The 13775-nt window shown below is 42.7% G+C and overlaps 1 protein-coding gene across 4 annotated transcripts in view; it reads right to left on the reverse strand.

Moving 5' to 3' along the window:
- Positions 1 to 5521: 5521 nt before the first annotated feature.
- The window catches only part of MLLT1 (MLLT1 super elongation complex subunit), a 62235-nt gene continuing 53981 nt past the window's right edge, over positions 5522 to 13775 (reverse strand). For 2 of the 4 annotated variants that reach the window (XM_024205324.2, XM_024205323.2), the window contains exons 10-13: positions 13399 to 13470; positions 12492 to 12554; positions 10535 to 10606; positions 5522 to 9992 (exon numbers count right to left, since the gene is read on the reverse strand). In XM_024205324.2, the coding sequence (XP_024061092.1) occupies positions 9864 to 9992; positions 10535 to 10606; positions 12492 to 12554; positions 13399 to 13470 (336 nt within the window). In that variant the 3' untranslated portion in view covers positions 5522 to 9863. The remainder of the gene's footprint in view (positions 9993 to 10534; positions 10607 to 12491; positions 12555 to 13398; positions 13471 to 13775) is intronic. The other 2 variants (XM_024205326.2, XM_024205325.2) reach the window with 1 other exon arrangement.

Here is a 13775-nt window from a genome sequence, read left to right on the forward strand (position 1 = left end):
TTTGTCTTTTGTGGCAATTTACTGAAATGCTATTTAAGTTACATTTTAGTTAAATGTCACTAAATGAAGCTTGTGTGTTTCAACTATCTTGGACCAGCACACTAGTGGTGAAGGGGAAGTTGAGTATCTATCTTGGTTCATAGGATAGTAAATGATGTAGAACAGATGTACAGAGAACAAGCTTTCATAAAATCTGAGAAGTGAGGTGACTTAACCCCTATAGGAACACCACCTGTACTATTCATCCTGTTTGGCTATAGTGCTGGCATTCTGCCAAGATTTTTTCAGAGTAACTTGCACAACCTTCACTGCCTCTAAAGTAGGGAGAGAATCTTCATTGCTCAGCTAGAGAAACTGAGTCCCTTAAACTGTCAGGTTTTAGAACTTAACTGCAAGGACCAGTGCCTCTCCTGCAGAGCTAATCCCTGCTCTAGGGAGGAGGAAGCCTAAAAGCAAGCAGTGGACAATGACCAGCCCAAACTAATTGGGCCCTATAGCAGACTCTGAACTAGTAGAAGCAGAGCGAACCCAAAGCACTGGACAATTGAGTATTGTTTAATGGACGACACATTAAACTTGCCCATTTTCATCTAGCTCCATCAGCCCTGCAATTAAAATACCACATTTGGCCACCTGTGCCAGGTGACTTGGACTTAGGCTAAGGGGCTGTTTAATTGTGGTGTAGATGTTCAGGCTCTAGCTGCAGCCTGAGCTCTGAGACCCTCCTACCTCCGGCTCCTAGATCACCAGTTCTAGCTAAGCTTGAACATCTACAGTGCAATTCAACAGTCCCTTAACCAAAGTCCAAGTCACCTGGCAAAGGTCAGCTGTGGGTCTTTAACTGCAGTGTAGAGACAAGGGCTGTTAAGAGTGGATTAACTCTCACACTTGAATTTTTTAATTGCAGTTAATTTGAGTTATGATCAATAACTTAGAAAAATTCTTTATTTTCAAATGTATTGATTTCTATTACAAATATTTGCACTGTAAAAATGAAATTTTTTCAATTCACCTCATACAAAATACTGTAGTATTTTCACATGAAGGAGACTGCAATTTAGATGTTGTTACATAACTGCACACAAACACTGTAAAACTTGAGCCTAAGTCCAGTCCTCCTCCTTGTTCAGCCAATTGCAAAGACAAACAGCTTTTTGTTTACATTTAAAGGAGATACTGCTGACTGATTTATAATGTCACCTGAAAGTGAGAACAGGTGTTCGCATGGCACTTTTGTAGCCAGCATTGCAAGGTATTTACAGGCCAGATATGCTAAACATTTGTGTGCTTTGGCCACCATTCCAGAGGATATGCTTGACTTTAAAAAAGTCACAAATTTAATTAATGCTTTAACACCTGGGGGGAGAATTGTATGTCTCCTGTTCTGTTTTACCCACATTGTCACATTTCATGTTATAGCACTCTTGGATAATGACCCAGCCCATGTTTGTTCTAAAACACGTTTTGTCAAGTCTGCTGTGAAAGTAAGAGGTACCAATGTGAGATTTCTAAGGATAGATACAGCACTTGACCCAAGGTTCAAGAATCTGAAGTGCCTTCCAAAATCTGCAAGGGACAAGGTGTGGAACATGCTTTCAGATGTCTTAAAAGAACACTACTCCAATGCAGAAACTACAGAACCCAAACCACCAAAAAAGAAAATCAACCTTCTGCTGGTGGCATCTGACTCAGATGACAAACATGCATCTGTCTGCTCTGGATCATTATCAGCATGGACACATGTTTTCTGGAATGGTGGTTGAAGTATGAAGGGATATATGAATCTTCAGTGCAACACTGGCTACAACAGGGCCATCAAACACCTGTTCTCACTTTCAGATGACATTGTAAACGAGATGTGGGCAGCATTATCTCCTGCAGATTGTAACCAACCTTGTTTGTCTGAGTGATTGGCTGACCAAGAAGTAGGACTGAGTGGACTGAGGGTTCTAAAGTTTTACATTGTTTTATTTTTGAATGCAGTTACTTTTTGTACATAATTCTACATTTTTAAGTTCAACTTTCATAAATTTCTTTTTCACAGTGCAAATATTTGTAATTAACTAAAGTGAGCACTGTACACTTTGATTTCAATTACAACCCAGAATACAATATCTGAAAATATCCAAAAATTGTATTTAATTGCATTAAGAGAATACCATTTAATCACACTTTTTTAAATTGCTTGACAGCCCTAGTAGAGATGTGCATTATGTGGCCTATAGAAGCAGGTTCCAGCCTAAAGAAGAGTTGGTGGGGGTATTTAATAGCCACCTTGTATAAAAGGATAATAGAAACAACTCATACAAAACAGTAGTTGAGTCTTTTCTTATTAAGATGGCAATTCAGGACTCAAGTCTCTCAGGGGGGAGGGTGGAGAGAGAGAAGGTGTCTGCTTAATTCTAGTAGCAAAGAAATTTCTACCTTACACACAAGGGTGATATGACTAATACAGAAAGTACTTGTGGCACCTTAGACTAAAATTTATTTGGGCATAAGCTTTTGGGGGTTAAAACCCACTTCATGAGATGCAAGGACTCCTCATTCTTTTTGGTGATACAGACTCACAGCTACCACTCTGAAACCTAGGCACAATACACTAGCTGCCCTAAAGTTTGGGGTGGAATAGGATGTATTCATGTTGCAAACAAACTCCATTCAAATACCATCCTAAAGAGCTTATGTGCCTTATTTTAAATGTCCTTTCTCCCTTGAAGTGCAGCAAGAGATCTTGGACCTGCTGTTGCAACAAGGGAGCTGCAGATCTGCAACTCAACTACCTTGAAATACTAGCTTTAGAAAGTGATATAAAAGTCACTTATGAACTCCAGGAAAGAGCAATGACAGGATTGTTTTTTGAAAGGCAATTAATTTCTTTGAGTGGAATTTAATTGCATAAATCCATCTAGTCAAATACAGGGGCCAGTACCAGCTCTTTGAGGAAGGTAGAAGAGAACCTCCCTACAAGGAAAGAGGCTGGGTTTCTCTTCTAAACCATAAGCCTTAGCTCTCTAGAGATACTTATCTAAAACCTCTTTGAAACATAGCACTCCAGGATAAGGCCATGAGCATATGTTGTCACATTTACAAAATGTCACCTTACTCTAGAAGTGCTTGATCTACCTTTCTCACTTATCTTTTTACATGGATCAAGGAAGAGAGTGGGACTCTTTCCCCATCAGCCCCTCCTTGGGACAATTCTACTACCACTCCCCCTCTTACTGGAAGAGGAAATAGAGGCATGGGCACCAAAAATCTCTGCCGCAAAACCCTTGGGTTGCTTGAATGTCAAGCGCAGAATGCTCTTTAACTCAGAGCCAGGCTCCCAGTGATGTTCCCAAACTGTGGTGCTCAATGCTGATGAGGCAGCAGGGAGAATTCTGTACACTTGAACTATTTTTTTTAGCTAAACATCTGTCAAAGGGGTTGAGGTAGCACACCTGGTAATACTTCTGTGACTACTCACTAAGCAACTATTGGAAAAATTCAACTTGCCTACAAGATCATAGAGCAGGCTTCCTGGTCATACACTCAAAGCCCAGGGGACTTGAATCTACAGAAAAGGGGGAAACTTTTCCACATGTACTATCCAGCCTAATGAGAGCCACAATAGTTGAGTGTTACCTTAAGTCAATGGTTTTTAAATCCATGTAGGAAATTGGGTCTTAATGCATTGTACTGTCTCCAGCAGACCGTAACCTGCAATCAGGGAGACAGTGAGTGTGTTAGATTAGATCAGTGGTTCCAACCTATTTACCACTGTGGGCTGCATCCACACAATATATATATATATATATATATATATATATGCGCTACCTGTATGGCCCCTCAGGATGTCACATGGGCCACATTAGTGTGCTGATTGGGTTGCAAGTTGAGAACCACTGGAATAGAGACAGGCAGTGTCCTGCCATCATGGAGAATTCTGTTTGAGATCATGAGCCAGTCACCCTGTAACCAACCTGCTACCAGTGCTGTTAAATCCGATGGACAAGTCACAGGGCAGGTTGCCTCCTGCAATTATTTGTTTTATTATTATGCATTGCTAATAGGGTGTGTTCACTGCTTAGATGTCACTGCCCATGAACAAAGAGGACAAAGTTAGTATCATACGGCAGAAGCAGAGATAAACAGTGGTGTGCAGTGCTTAATCTGGCAGTGCGTTCTAATACTTAATACTATATTGAACACACCTGTTAGGGGAATTTTAGTAACACTACTCTTAATTTCAGCCAGAAACAGTATCCTTACACATTCAAAAACATTCTAACCCCATAGAAAATAATGGTCTAGTGTGACTGATTACAAGAGACTAAACAGCACTGAATGTTCACCATAAAATTCTACTACTGTACCTGCCAACATACAGTTTCAAATCCATGCAAATACTTTAACTTCCAAGGTAAAAGTGTAGTGAGATCTTTAAATGGTGACCTGGAAAGAGAGACAATTGGGTTTTATTCCATCTCATTTTTGTGTTGTATAAAGGCAGCCAAAGGCTGGGGGAGTTTTCCTGCTTGTTTTGGTACCTTAAATATTAACTTTGGACTTCACTGGTTTTGCTGAAAGACACTGGGAGGTGTGAGAAGGGGTAGGGAAGCTTGAGCCTCTAACAAAATGGCACAAATATAGTCCTGAGGTTAAGATGCCGACTTGGGAACTCGGGCGGCCTGGTTTGATTACAAGCTTTGACAGACTCTGACCTTGGACAAGTCAGTTTCCCAACTGTAAAACTGGGATAATTCTTCCCTCTTTAGGGGTCATGTGAGCGTAAATTCCTAAGTCTGAGGTAGTCTTATTGCAGTGATGGGGGGAATCCGTTGGTTCCTAGATAGCTTTTCTTTCACATGGGTGAAATTTTTGAATGTTAAAACTTGAATTCTTTTAAACTCTCTTCCCTCTCACTCAGATTTCCCTTCCTTGGTACCTAGTATCATAATCACAAGTTCCTGTATCCCATAGCCTCTTCCAGAGCAGATAAGACCTGCATTTCTCATCAAAATAAGCAGAAAGCATTTTTAAAAAGCAGACGCTGTCTGGACAGTAGAATGCTCACTGACAGTTATTGCTATACAGCAAGTTGCTCCTTATGGCCAATACAGGTCAGATCAGAATGCCCTGCACACACACCACACTGGTGAAGATCAGTTTCATGTGAGTGGTGATCAGTGCAACTCAGAAGTGTGATCACATTTAGCACTTATGCCCTTTTCCATTTGTCAAGTAGTTACTGTTCTGTGTTTAATGGAGCAGATGGACAAGGCTCTAGAATAGTTAATATTTGTTCCAAGTATTATTGATACTGCTGTAAGAGCAGAGTTGTGGGAGTCACATTAAAGTTGATTATTTCAAGTTTAAGCTAAGGCCACTGTTTCCATATTATTTCTCTAGGGGAAAATATTTTCCAAAGCAGAGATTTACAATGTAGAGGTCATTCTCTAGCAGAGCATCTCCTTTCCAAGTTGGAGGAATGAAATTAAGAGAAACAAAATACCCCTTAATTTTTACTTTTCCATCTTACTTTATTTCACGTTTTTCTAGAAAACTCCTCCATAATTCCACAAATTTAACAAAAAGTTTAAAATTCAGGACAGAAACAATCCTGTAACTTATTACAAACATTCTTCTTCTCTCTTTTAATCATGGGGGCCAGATGAATTTCTTATAGTTGAGTGAAGAACTCATTTCCCAGCACAACCTTTCATATCCTCAAATGACCAGGTATTTAATACCTTGGGTTTCAGGGAGAATACAATTAAAAATCTAGAAGCTGAAGTACTTACACACTTTTTGGAGTGCAAACTCATCTCTTTAGTTCTTGATGGCTATTTCATGCCTCATGAAAGCAATACCCATCTGATTTCAATTTATCTTTAAAAGTAATAACCATTACAAGGTGCACAATGGTTGTGTCTAGTTTTGACACTTCAGAATGTCAACTAGCAAGTGCCAGGCACCTGAAATGATAAAGGAAGCTTCTTTTGAGTGTATCAACTGTGCTATAGTGCATGTAAAGCCATTAGTGGCCATTGGACAACATTGCATTTGAAATTTACTGAACCAATGACGACACAGGTCTCTGCATGCAGAGACTATGATGGGGCAAGCTCCATAAGGGGAAGTTTAAATGTTTTACCATCAAAATAAGTTAAAGATCTCTGACAAGAACTGGTCCTAGATTGTTGCATTATAGCTCCTTACTAGTTCTGATGCTCCCACCATGGAGAGCAGTATAAGAACTTGTGGCTAAATCATTGCACTTCCATATATTCAGGCTGACTACATCAAAGCCCGTTTTACACTACTATTGTGTCCAATGTTCTTCCTAACTGGCATTCTGTGATCTGGTCACAACCTTTTGTCCATTTCTACAGTAAATGCCAATAATGAAAGCCTCAAGGCTTAATACAGATCAGACCAAGACAACTGGACAGTGTTCTTGACCCCTATTTTGCCCTTTTATACAAAGACCAAGGGCAAAGGAAAAGCTGTGCCCTGATCTCACATCCACATTACTCTGAAAGCCTTCAGGTTAATCATTACTTGTACCCACCCTTAATACCAAGCTGAAGGACATTTAGAGTAAACTAGAGTTTTGTCCATTTTCCTTGGAAAAATCATTATGGCTAAAACAGTCAGACAATTGCATTTTTTTAAACAATGCAAGTTACTATGCATCGTCATACAGATTTGTAGTGGTACTATCAGTAGCAGTATCAAAATCTCCTTTCTATTTTACAATTATCCATCCATGCTCTCAAGAGTGACACAAGAACAAACACTTTATCCACAAATACTTGTACATGGCATGTTCAGAATACCAGTCAGCCTACTAGAGAATCTACAAGTGGAACTTTTCTTATATGTAACTAAAAGGGGACACAAAGGTTGGGAGGTCCACGATTTAAACAATTTTTCCTTGTTTGCAGAGTCATTCCTCATGTGGTCCCCAATCCTACCACCACCACCACCCCAAAAAAACTAATGATTTGGTAAAATACCGGCAAAGTACTTGTGAGAAACAAAGTACTGTTAGTAACAAACCAGCAGGTGCACACAAAGGAGAAGACTATCGTTGGGGGAACATTTCCATTTCAGGTTTCCCAGATTATTATAAACAGTCTAAAAAATTCATATGTAAAATACCTTTTATAAAAAAAAGATTCCCATGAAATAGTAAATACTTGTTAAATTTCACAAGTAAAGTAAAAATCCGGGACAAGACGGCGCAGTGGCCACAGGTAGAGCCCTAGGCACTACCACATGGCGCAGCTATGTTCAGGGACAACCTCAAGACTCTTGCTCCTTGGCCCAGCTGGGGAGCATCACGATGAAGGTTCTGTTTTTAATACGATGGGAAGTGTTTGCGTGCCTCTCTCTAGTCCTTTGTGCTATAGATCTGGAAGCTACTTAGTCCCAAGACCAATACAGTAAGTATGGGTGCTAGGGGTGAAGTTGATTTAGAAATGGGATTTGGGAGCAGGGAAGGAAGTTGATCTAGGGAGAAGAGAGGAGGTGAAAGTCTTAGGGACTTTCCACACAAACAGCTCAGTTAACACTGTTGCTGTTACTGTTTTATAGAGGGGAAGGCCTCACTCATCACACATCCCTTGGCTAGAGTCTCTGGAGCGAGGTTATTTTGGGACTTTGAATACCTGGAGCCATTCTCCATACACCCAAAAAGTTTTGGGAGTGGGCTTGGACATAATGCAACATTACAGAATTCACTCCCTCCATCAAAAATAGTCTCAACAAGCACTGACTACTCTTGTAGTTTAAATGTACTCACTAAGCCCTGAACAGCACAAGGGATCTGCAGAACATTAAAAAGCTAAGTCTCTGGTGCGACTTCCTTCACTTAGCCATATCGAGTTGCAGAGCTTGAGAGAGTCCTGTAGTCTCATCCTTTCCTGGTAATCCTCTTAACCTTGCCACAGCACATTCTTGTACACGGTTTCTATCCAGGCTTGGCAATGTCCATCAGAAAAAACAAACAAAACAGATAAGATCACCGTCAGCGTGACAGGGGCTAGACCTAGCATGAGCTTGACGTTTCTATAAAGACATGTGACAGATGGTACAGATAGACAAAATTAACAGGAATCGGGTCAACATGACCCAACTCAAAAAAGCTTATCATTATATTGCCACTTAAATCTATTAGTTGCAACATTTCCATGATAAAGAAAGGGAACATCCAAAACAAGGGACGACCATTTCATATTGAAAAGTGGGACAGCACATGGGGGAAGCCTTCGAATTATCCTTTATACCTCACCCAGCTCCCACGTGGATCTTTTAAAGAGGTTTGTTTGTTTGTTTGTGTAGAGTTATTCTGAACTGTTGCTTTCCCCAAAGCTCTCTGCCAGCAGCCCATTTACATCTGGCAAAAGCTTAAAACTTGATTGGAAAAGTGAAAATTATTTCTTTAAAAATACTGACTTTAGGAAATAAGAGTTGACTAGATTTCTGAAGACATGACAGGTATTTCCCCCACCTCCATTTGGAAGTCAATGCTAGTTTAACTAGGATTAGTGTTTGCCATTTCCTGCAATCTTTTGAACAGGTGAGAGAAAAACCTGACTTCACTTGGTCCAAGATCTTTTAGTTTTCTAAAGGTGTCCCAAGATAAAATACTCCCTTGTTTAGGTTTTCCCAGAGTATAGCCACTACTATAGGGGCCACTATAGGAAAAATTCATCCTTGAGAACATAGAACAAGAACCAATGACATATTTTGGCAAAGTTATTCAAACACTGAAGAATGAAAGTGAGACAGGTAAGTCCCTTCCAGAGCACAAAATGCTTTGAAGATCGCTGTTCAGCTTTCATACACTAAAAATTGTTCACAAGAGGCATTTTAACAAACAAACAAGTCAAATCTTATTAACCACCCCCCCTCCCCTGCCATTATCGTTAAAAAAAAACATAACAGAAAAAACACACCTTTAAAATCTTAAGACCCAACTAGGCCCTTCTTATACATACAGTACATACATATATATAATATATATATATATATATATAAAATATACAGCTTACAGTTTTGTAGTCCTATTACAGTTAAAGCAGACTGAAAGGAGTGAGACTTTGTTTAGGGGCTTGGATCAACAAGAAGTCTCAAAACCCCATGGGAGACAGCAGATTCCGGAGGCCTCTTCAAAGAGCACAAACTCTGTCTCTCTGAGAAGCTGAAACACAGAATAAGGCCCTGCACTCTGCATATGAAACGATGCCTTCCAGGGATCAGGGACCAGATTACAGACAGTACGTTGTACCAAACCGCTCTAGAACTTGCAAATGATCAAAAGCGACAACTATCCACTTCCTCTGCAACAGACCAACAGGACCCATTGGGAAGCATTCTCTGTTGCAAGTCACATGGCTAGCTTTGTAAAAGCCAATCTTGCTTACACAGCACGAACAATTCTTCCCCGAGCTGGGAGAAATCTAATTCAGTTGAGTCTCTCTGCGGGCAAGTTGGTCCCTGGATTTAGCGAAGAAAGCATTGTCCAAATTTCTTCAGCTCTCAGAGACACCTGAAAATGTATTCTTAAAGACACAATTTCTTGAAGTAAAACCAAAAAAGGTCACGCTCTTGTGTAGTTGGGAGCAGCACATCTTTTGCTCTACTCAGTACCTGTGCCCAAGTGTATTTACGAAGCGAGGGAGGACAGACTCAGCAATATGGGTGCTTGTTGAAAAAAGTGCAGCAGGCTGTGCATTCACAGAGCATGGCTGTTCTCTAAGGCAGTGCTTCGGGTGAATTGAGAGAGTAAAAAGGCCTAGTTCCACGGGTTTATTTCCTGGTACCAAGAGATGGGATTTCTGGTTTCAAAAGCAGCCCGCTTCCGAGGCTAAGCGTCATGTTGCCACGGCTTCCAAATAACTCTGCAGCTTACGGACGGTCGTTTCATCCAAGGAGAAAAGGTCAAAGTCAAAGGTTGTGTTGGTAACGTTAAAATGCCCAGTTTCCTCAATGAGATTGACAATCTGAAGAGAAAGGAACAAGGAGCTCAGATTCAGCCACACCTAGTGCACTGGAAGGGAGGGTCGGTTTGGCCCAATCAAACCCCCTCCCTTGCCCTCACACTCACAAGAGAACTTATCTCCTGGCAGGGATGGATGCCCAGCCACAAAAAAAGGCAACATCATTTCTCCTGCAGTCTTGCTGGCTCAAGCTGAAAAAAGGCACTGACAGGCCATTTCCTTTTAAATCTCTCGGAGGCATTTTAATTTTCTGGATGCTCCAAGGAGCCCAAGTTGGGTTCACAAGATAGTACACAGGACCCTTCCTACGCCTATATTTCAACCCTTTTTTAATACAAGCACTCGATGTGTATCTGGCTTCTTTCTACCCTTTTTTTTGCTTTAATAAAGAGGGACAACTCACTTGTGGTGAACCACCCATTGCAACGGAAAATTACAGGTGCCACTTAGAACACAAAGGGCCTGGCAGACCAGTGATGTGAGACAATTACCTATGCTACAAGGATCTAGGCTGTAATTTAACACAAAATCGACAGACTCTCTACCTGCTGTAGTACATTGCGTTCCCGCAGCGCCATTAGCCGTCTGTGAAGCTCCACCAATTCATCCGTGTAGGCCTGTGAAAGAGAGAGGTAAAAAGGAATAAAACAACGCATCTGGCATGTTTCTAGTACTGCCGGGGAAGCAAAGCAGTTACTTCCCCAATGAAGATTTTGGGCAGCTGCTTGAGGGCCTGCTGTCACTGTTTTGTTCCCATTTCTCCCCAAAACCTTCCAGTCCCTTCTCTGTAGTCTAATTCATCAACTATCATCTGCTTGGAAATTAAACTGACTGAAATCCAGCTGCGTTGGGTCCCGTCAGGTATGTTTCATAGTGCACCACAAAGTGTCTCCCTCCAAACAAATGACTTGTGAGAAGTGATCTGAACCTCTGAACTTAGAGCACCCCAGCATCAGGCTGAATGTCTCTTGGTGAACTTCCATGTTAGTGCCCTATGAGCAGTCGGTGCTAAATGCTCACCTGTGCCCCCAAAATACAATACCAAGTAGGTGCGCCACCTATGATGGGATTCTAGCAATACACTGACACTAGTTTGTGTTCATATTAAGCTTCCAACCAAAACTGAGGAAGAAACTTTTTTAAAATCATTGTTCCCCAGGAAGTTTCACTGATACCACATCTGGGAAACGGGGACATTTACACCCTCACCCACTTCAATTTTTTAAGACTCAGACCAGACTTTCAGGGAAGCCAGCCAAGAGGGCAAATCTCTGTTAGCACACTCTAGTGCAGTGGTTCTCAACCTGCAGCCCAATCAGCGCACAGCTGCGGCCCATGTGATATCCTTAGGGCCATAACTAGGATGGGGGGAGGGGCACCTGCAGAGCCAGCAGGGGGTGTGTGCGTGCAAAAAATGGGGCGGTGCAGGATCAGGCCCAGCAGCATCGGCAGGAGGCCGGGGTGCTCAGTGGCCCACCTCCGTTCCGCAGGATCGCGGGTCCAATGACCCTTGCGGGAGCAGGCTCCCCAGCATTAGGACTGCAGAGGCAGGCGGGCGGAGCAAGCTGAGCTATGTGCTGCCAAGATAGTAAACCAGCGGGCGCGGGGCGGCGCGTGTAGGGGGCTGGGGCTGCAGGGCGAGGGGACAGGGGACAGGGGACTAGGGCCACAGGGCGAGGGTACAGCCAGTATATGGGGTACAGACTCTAGGTTGGGGAACTGGTGGCTGGGGGCAGTCCCTGGACAGGGGGCTAGATACTGGGGCATAGTCCCTGGATGGGGAGATTGATTGCTGGGGGGCAGTCCTTGGCAGGGGGGCAGTTGGGTGCAGTTTGCTGGGGGGCAGTACCTGGGTGGTGGATTGGATGCAGAAGGGGACAGTCCCTGGGGGGGCCATTCTGCCTTGGACAGGGCACTGTCTCTGCAGGGCATGTATGCCAGCCCAGTGGGGGGAGGGAGGGCAGTCCCAGGCTGGTTGGGTGATGAGTGGGGGCATTCCCTGGCTGGGGGGCAGTCTGGGAAGGGGTTGGGGGCAGCCCCTGGGTGAGGGGGCTGGTGCATGGGGACAGTCCCTGGCTGGGGGGGCACACCGCACCAGCCAGGGGCTCCCCATCTTTGCAGGCAGGCTCCGCAGTCACGCTATCAGCAGCAGTGTGGAAGTGAGGTGGCAATATACCACGCCAGGCCACCCTTACAGTAAATTAATTAATTTTAACAGTTAATGTTTTGTCTTATTTTGCTAATTTAAAATGTTCTTGGTAGACATTTGCCAGTATTGAAATGAACGGTACTATATCAATTTGAATCGTATTGCTGTCATATGACAAATACTCAACCGAGGGGGGCGGGAGGGAGGAGAGAGAAGGTAAGATGCACAGGTAGTACGTATATTGTGTGGATGTGGCCCACATAACATATAGAGAGCTGCATATGCGGCCCATAATGGTAAATAGGTTGAGAACCACTGTTCTAGTGCTTTCAGTCAGAGGACAGATTTTTTACCTGTAAAGCTGTCCCAGAGTTATTCATGCATGTACCAGCAAAACTGAGCTCATTTAAGCAATCCTACCAAGGCAAAGAAATCAGTCATGAGATACACCTTAGCACAGCACCCTGAAGTTTCACCTGGGGACAAGCGTCTCACCCAGAACACTCTACGCTGACCACTGAAAGTGTTTATTCTGACCCTTCTGCTAGCAAGATCACAAGCACACATTGTCTTTAATATTTAAACACTGCCTTTCTTCTAGCTGAATAATATTAAAGCAGAAAAGAAACCGGCTTGCAGTCCAATAGGTAATCCTCATATTGTGATTTTTAGTAATACGATGTGTGGCTCAGAAATGAAGGTATTAAATGGCCATTTGAAGGATTTCTACATAGGAAGAGTTCTCCCACTGAGACCTTTCAGAACAGTGAAGAAATCAGGCAATCACTGTTGACTGTTTAGCATCTCAGTAAGCTAAATAGTGTGTGGGGTTCAAAAAACTTGATTAAGTTGTCCTAGAGGGGAGAAAGAAGGGGCACCCACTGAGATAAATAAAGTTTTCAGGAGTGCAAGGCTCTGATTATTGTTTCATGCTCTGCTTGCTCAAACTGCCATTCTAACATTCTGGCAAAGATCAAACAGCTATAAACTGCTTTGTCACTGTGGCCACAATGCTCCTCAAAGGGAATGACAAAGACCAAAGTAAGAGAGAACTATTGTAAGAGGTAACACATGGAAAGGATGTGGGGTTCATTTCTTAAACACTCAGAACATTTCTATCACCTCATTTTGAGCCAGTACTTCCAGCATCAGTATTTCAGGGGGCAAGCCTTTAATGGGCCCAAATTGTTTCAACGTGGGGGGCAAGTACTCCTCCTGAATCCCACAATACTATGCTATGCCTACCCTAAGCAAAAGTACCTTGTCATATGTTCCCTTCTTCAGGATCTTTTCTGGCTTGTTGCAAGATTCTGGACTCTTTCTTCCAGAGGCCTGAAGGGAAAACAAATAGTGGGTTGTGACCAAAAATAATTCAGGCAGGGCAGAACTGTAATGGTTGGCTGCATAGCATTCAATGGAAGGAAATCCTTGGCTGACCTGGGCAGTGAAGTAGATGAGCTGTGGAGTCCACAGCACCAAGGACAGAACATGATGCAGGGATTGAGGGCAGAGAGGGGAAACGTTTCTCCATCACTAAATATTGATAAAAGACTTGAAACACTTGCTGCCTTGATCGACATGGGCAAAGGGAATGATCACAACCTCAGTAGCTCTGCAACTTAGAACGACAGCTCATT

Source organism: Terrapene carolina, unplaced genomic scaffold (assembly GCF_002925995.2).
Source record: "Terrapene carolina triunguis isolate 2854851 unplaced genomic scaffold, T_m_triunguis-2.0 Scaffold194, whole genome shotgun sequence".
NCBI classification, from domain to species: Eukaryota; Metazoa; Chordata; order Testudines; family Emydidae; genus Terrapene; species Terrapene triunguis.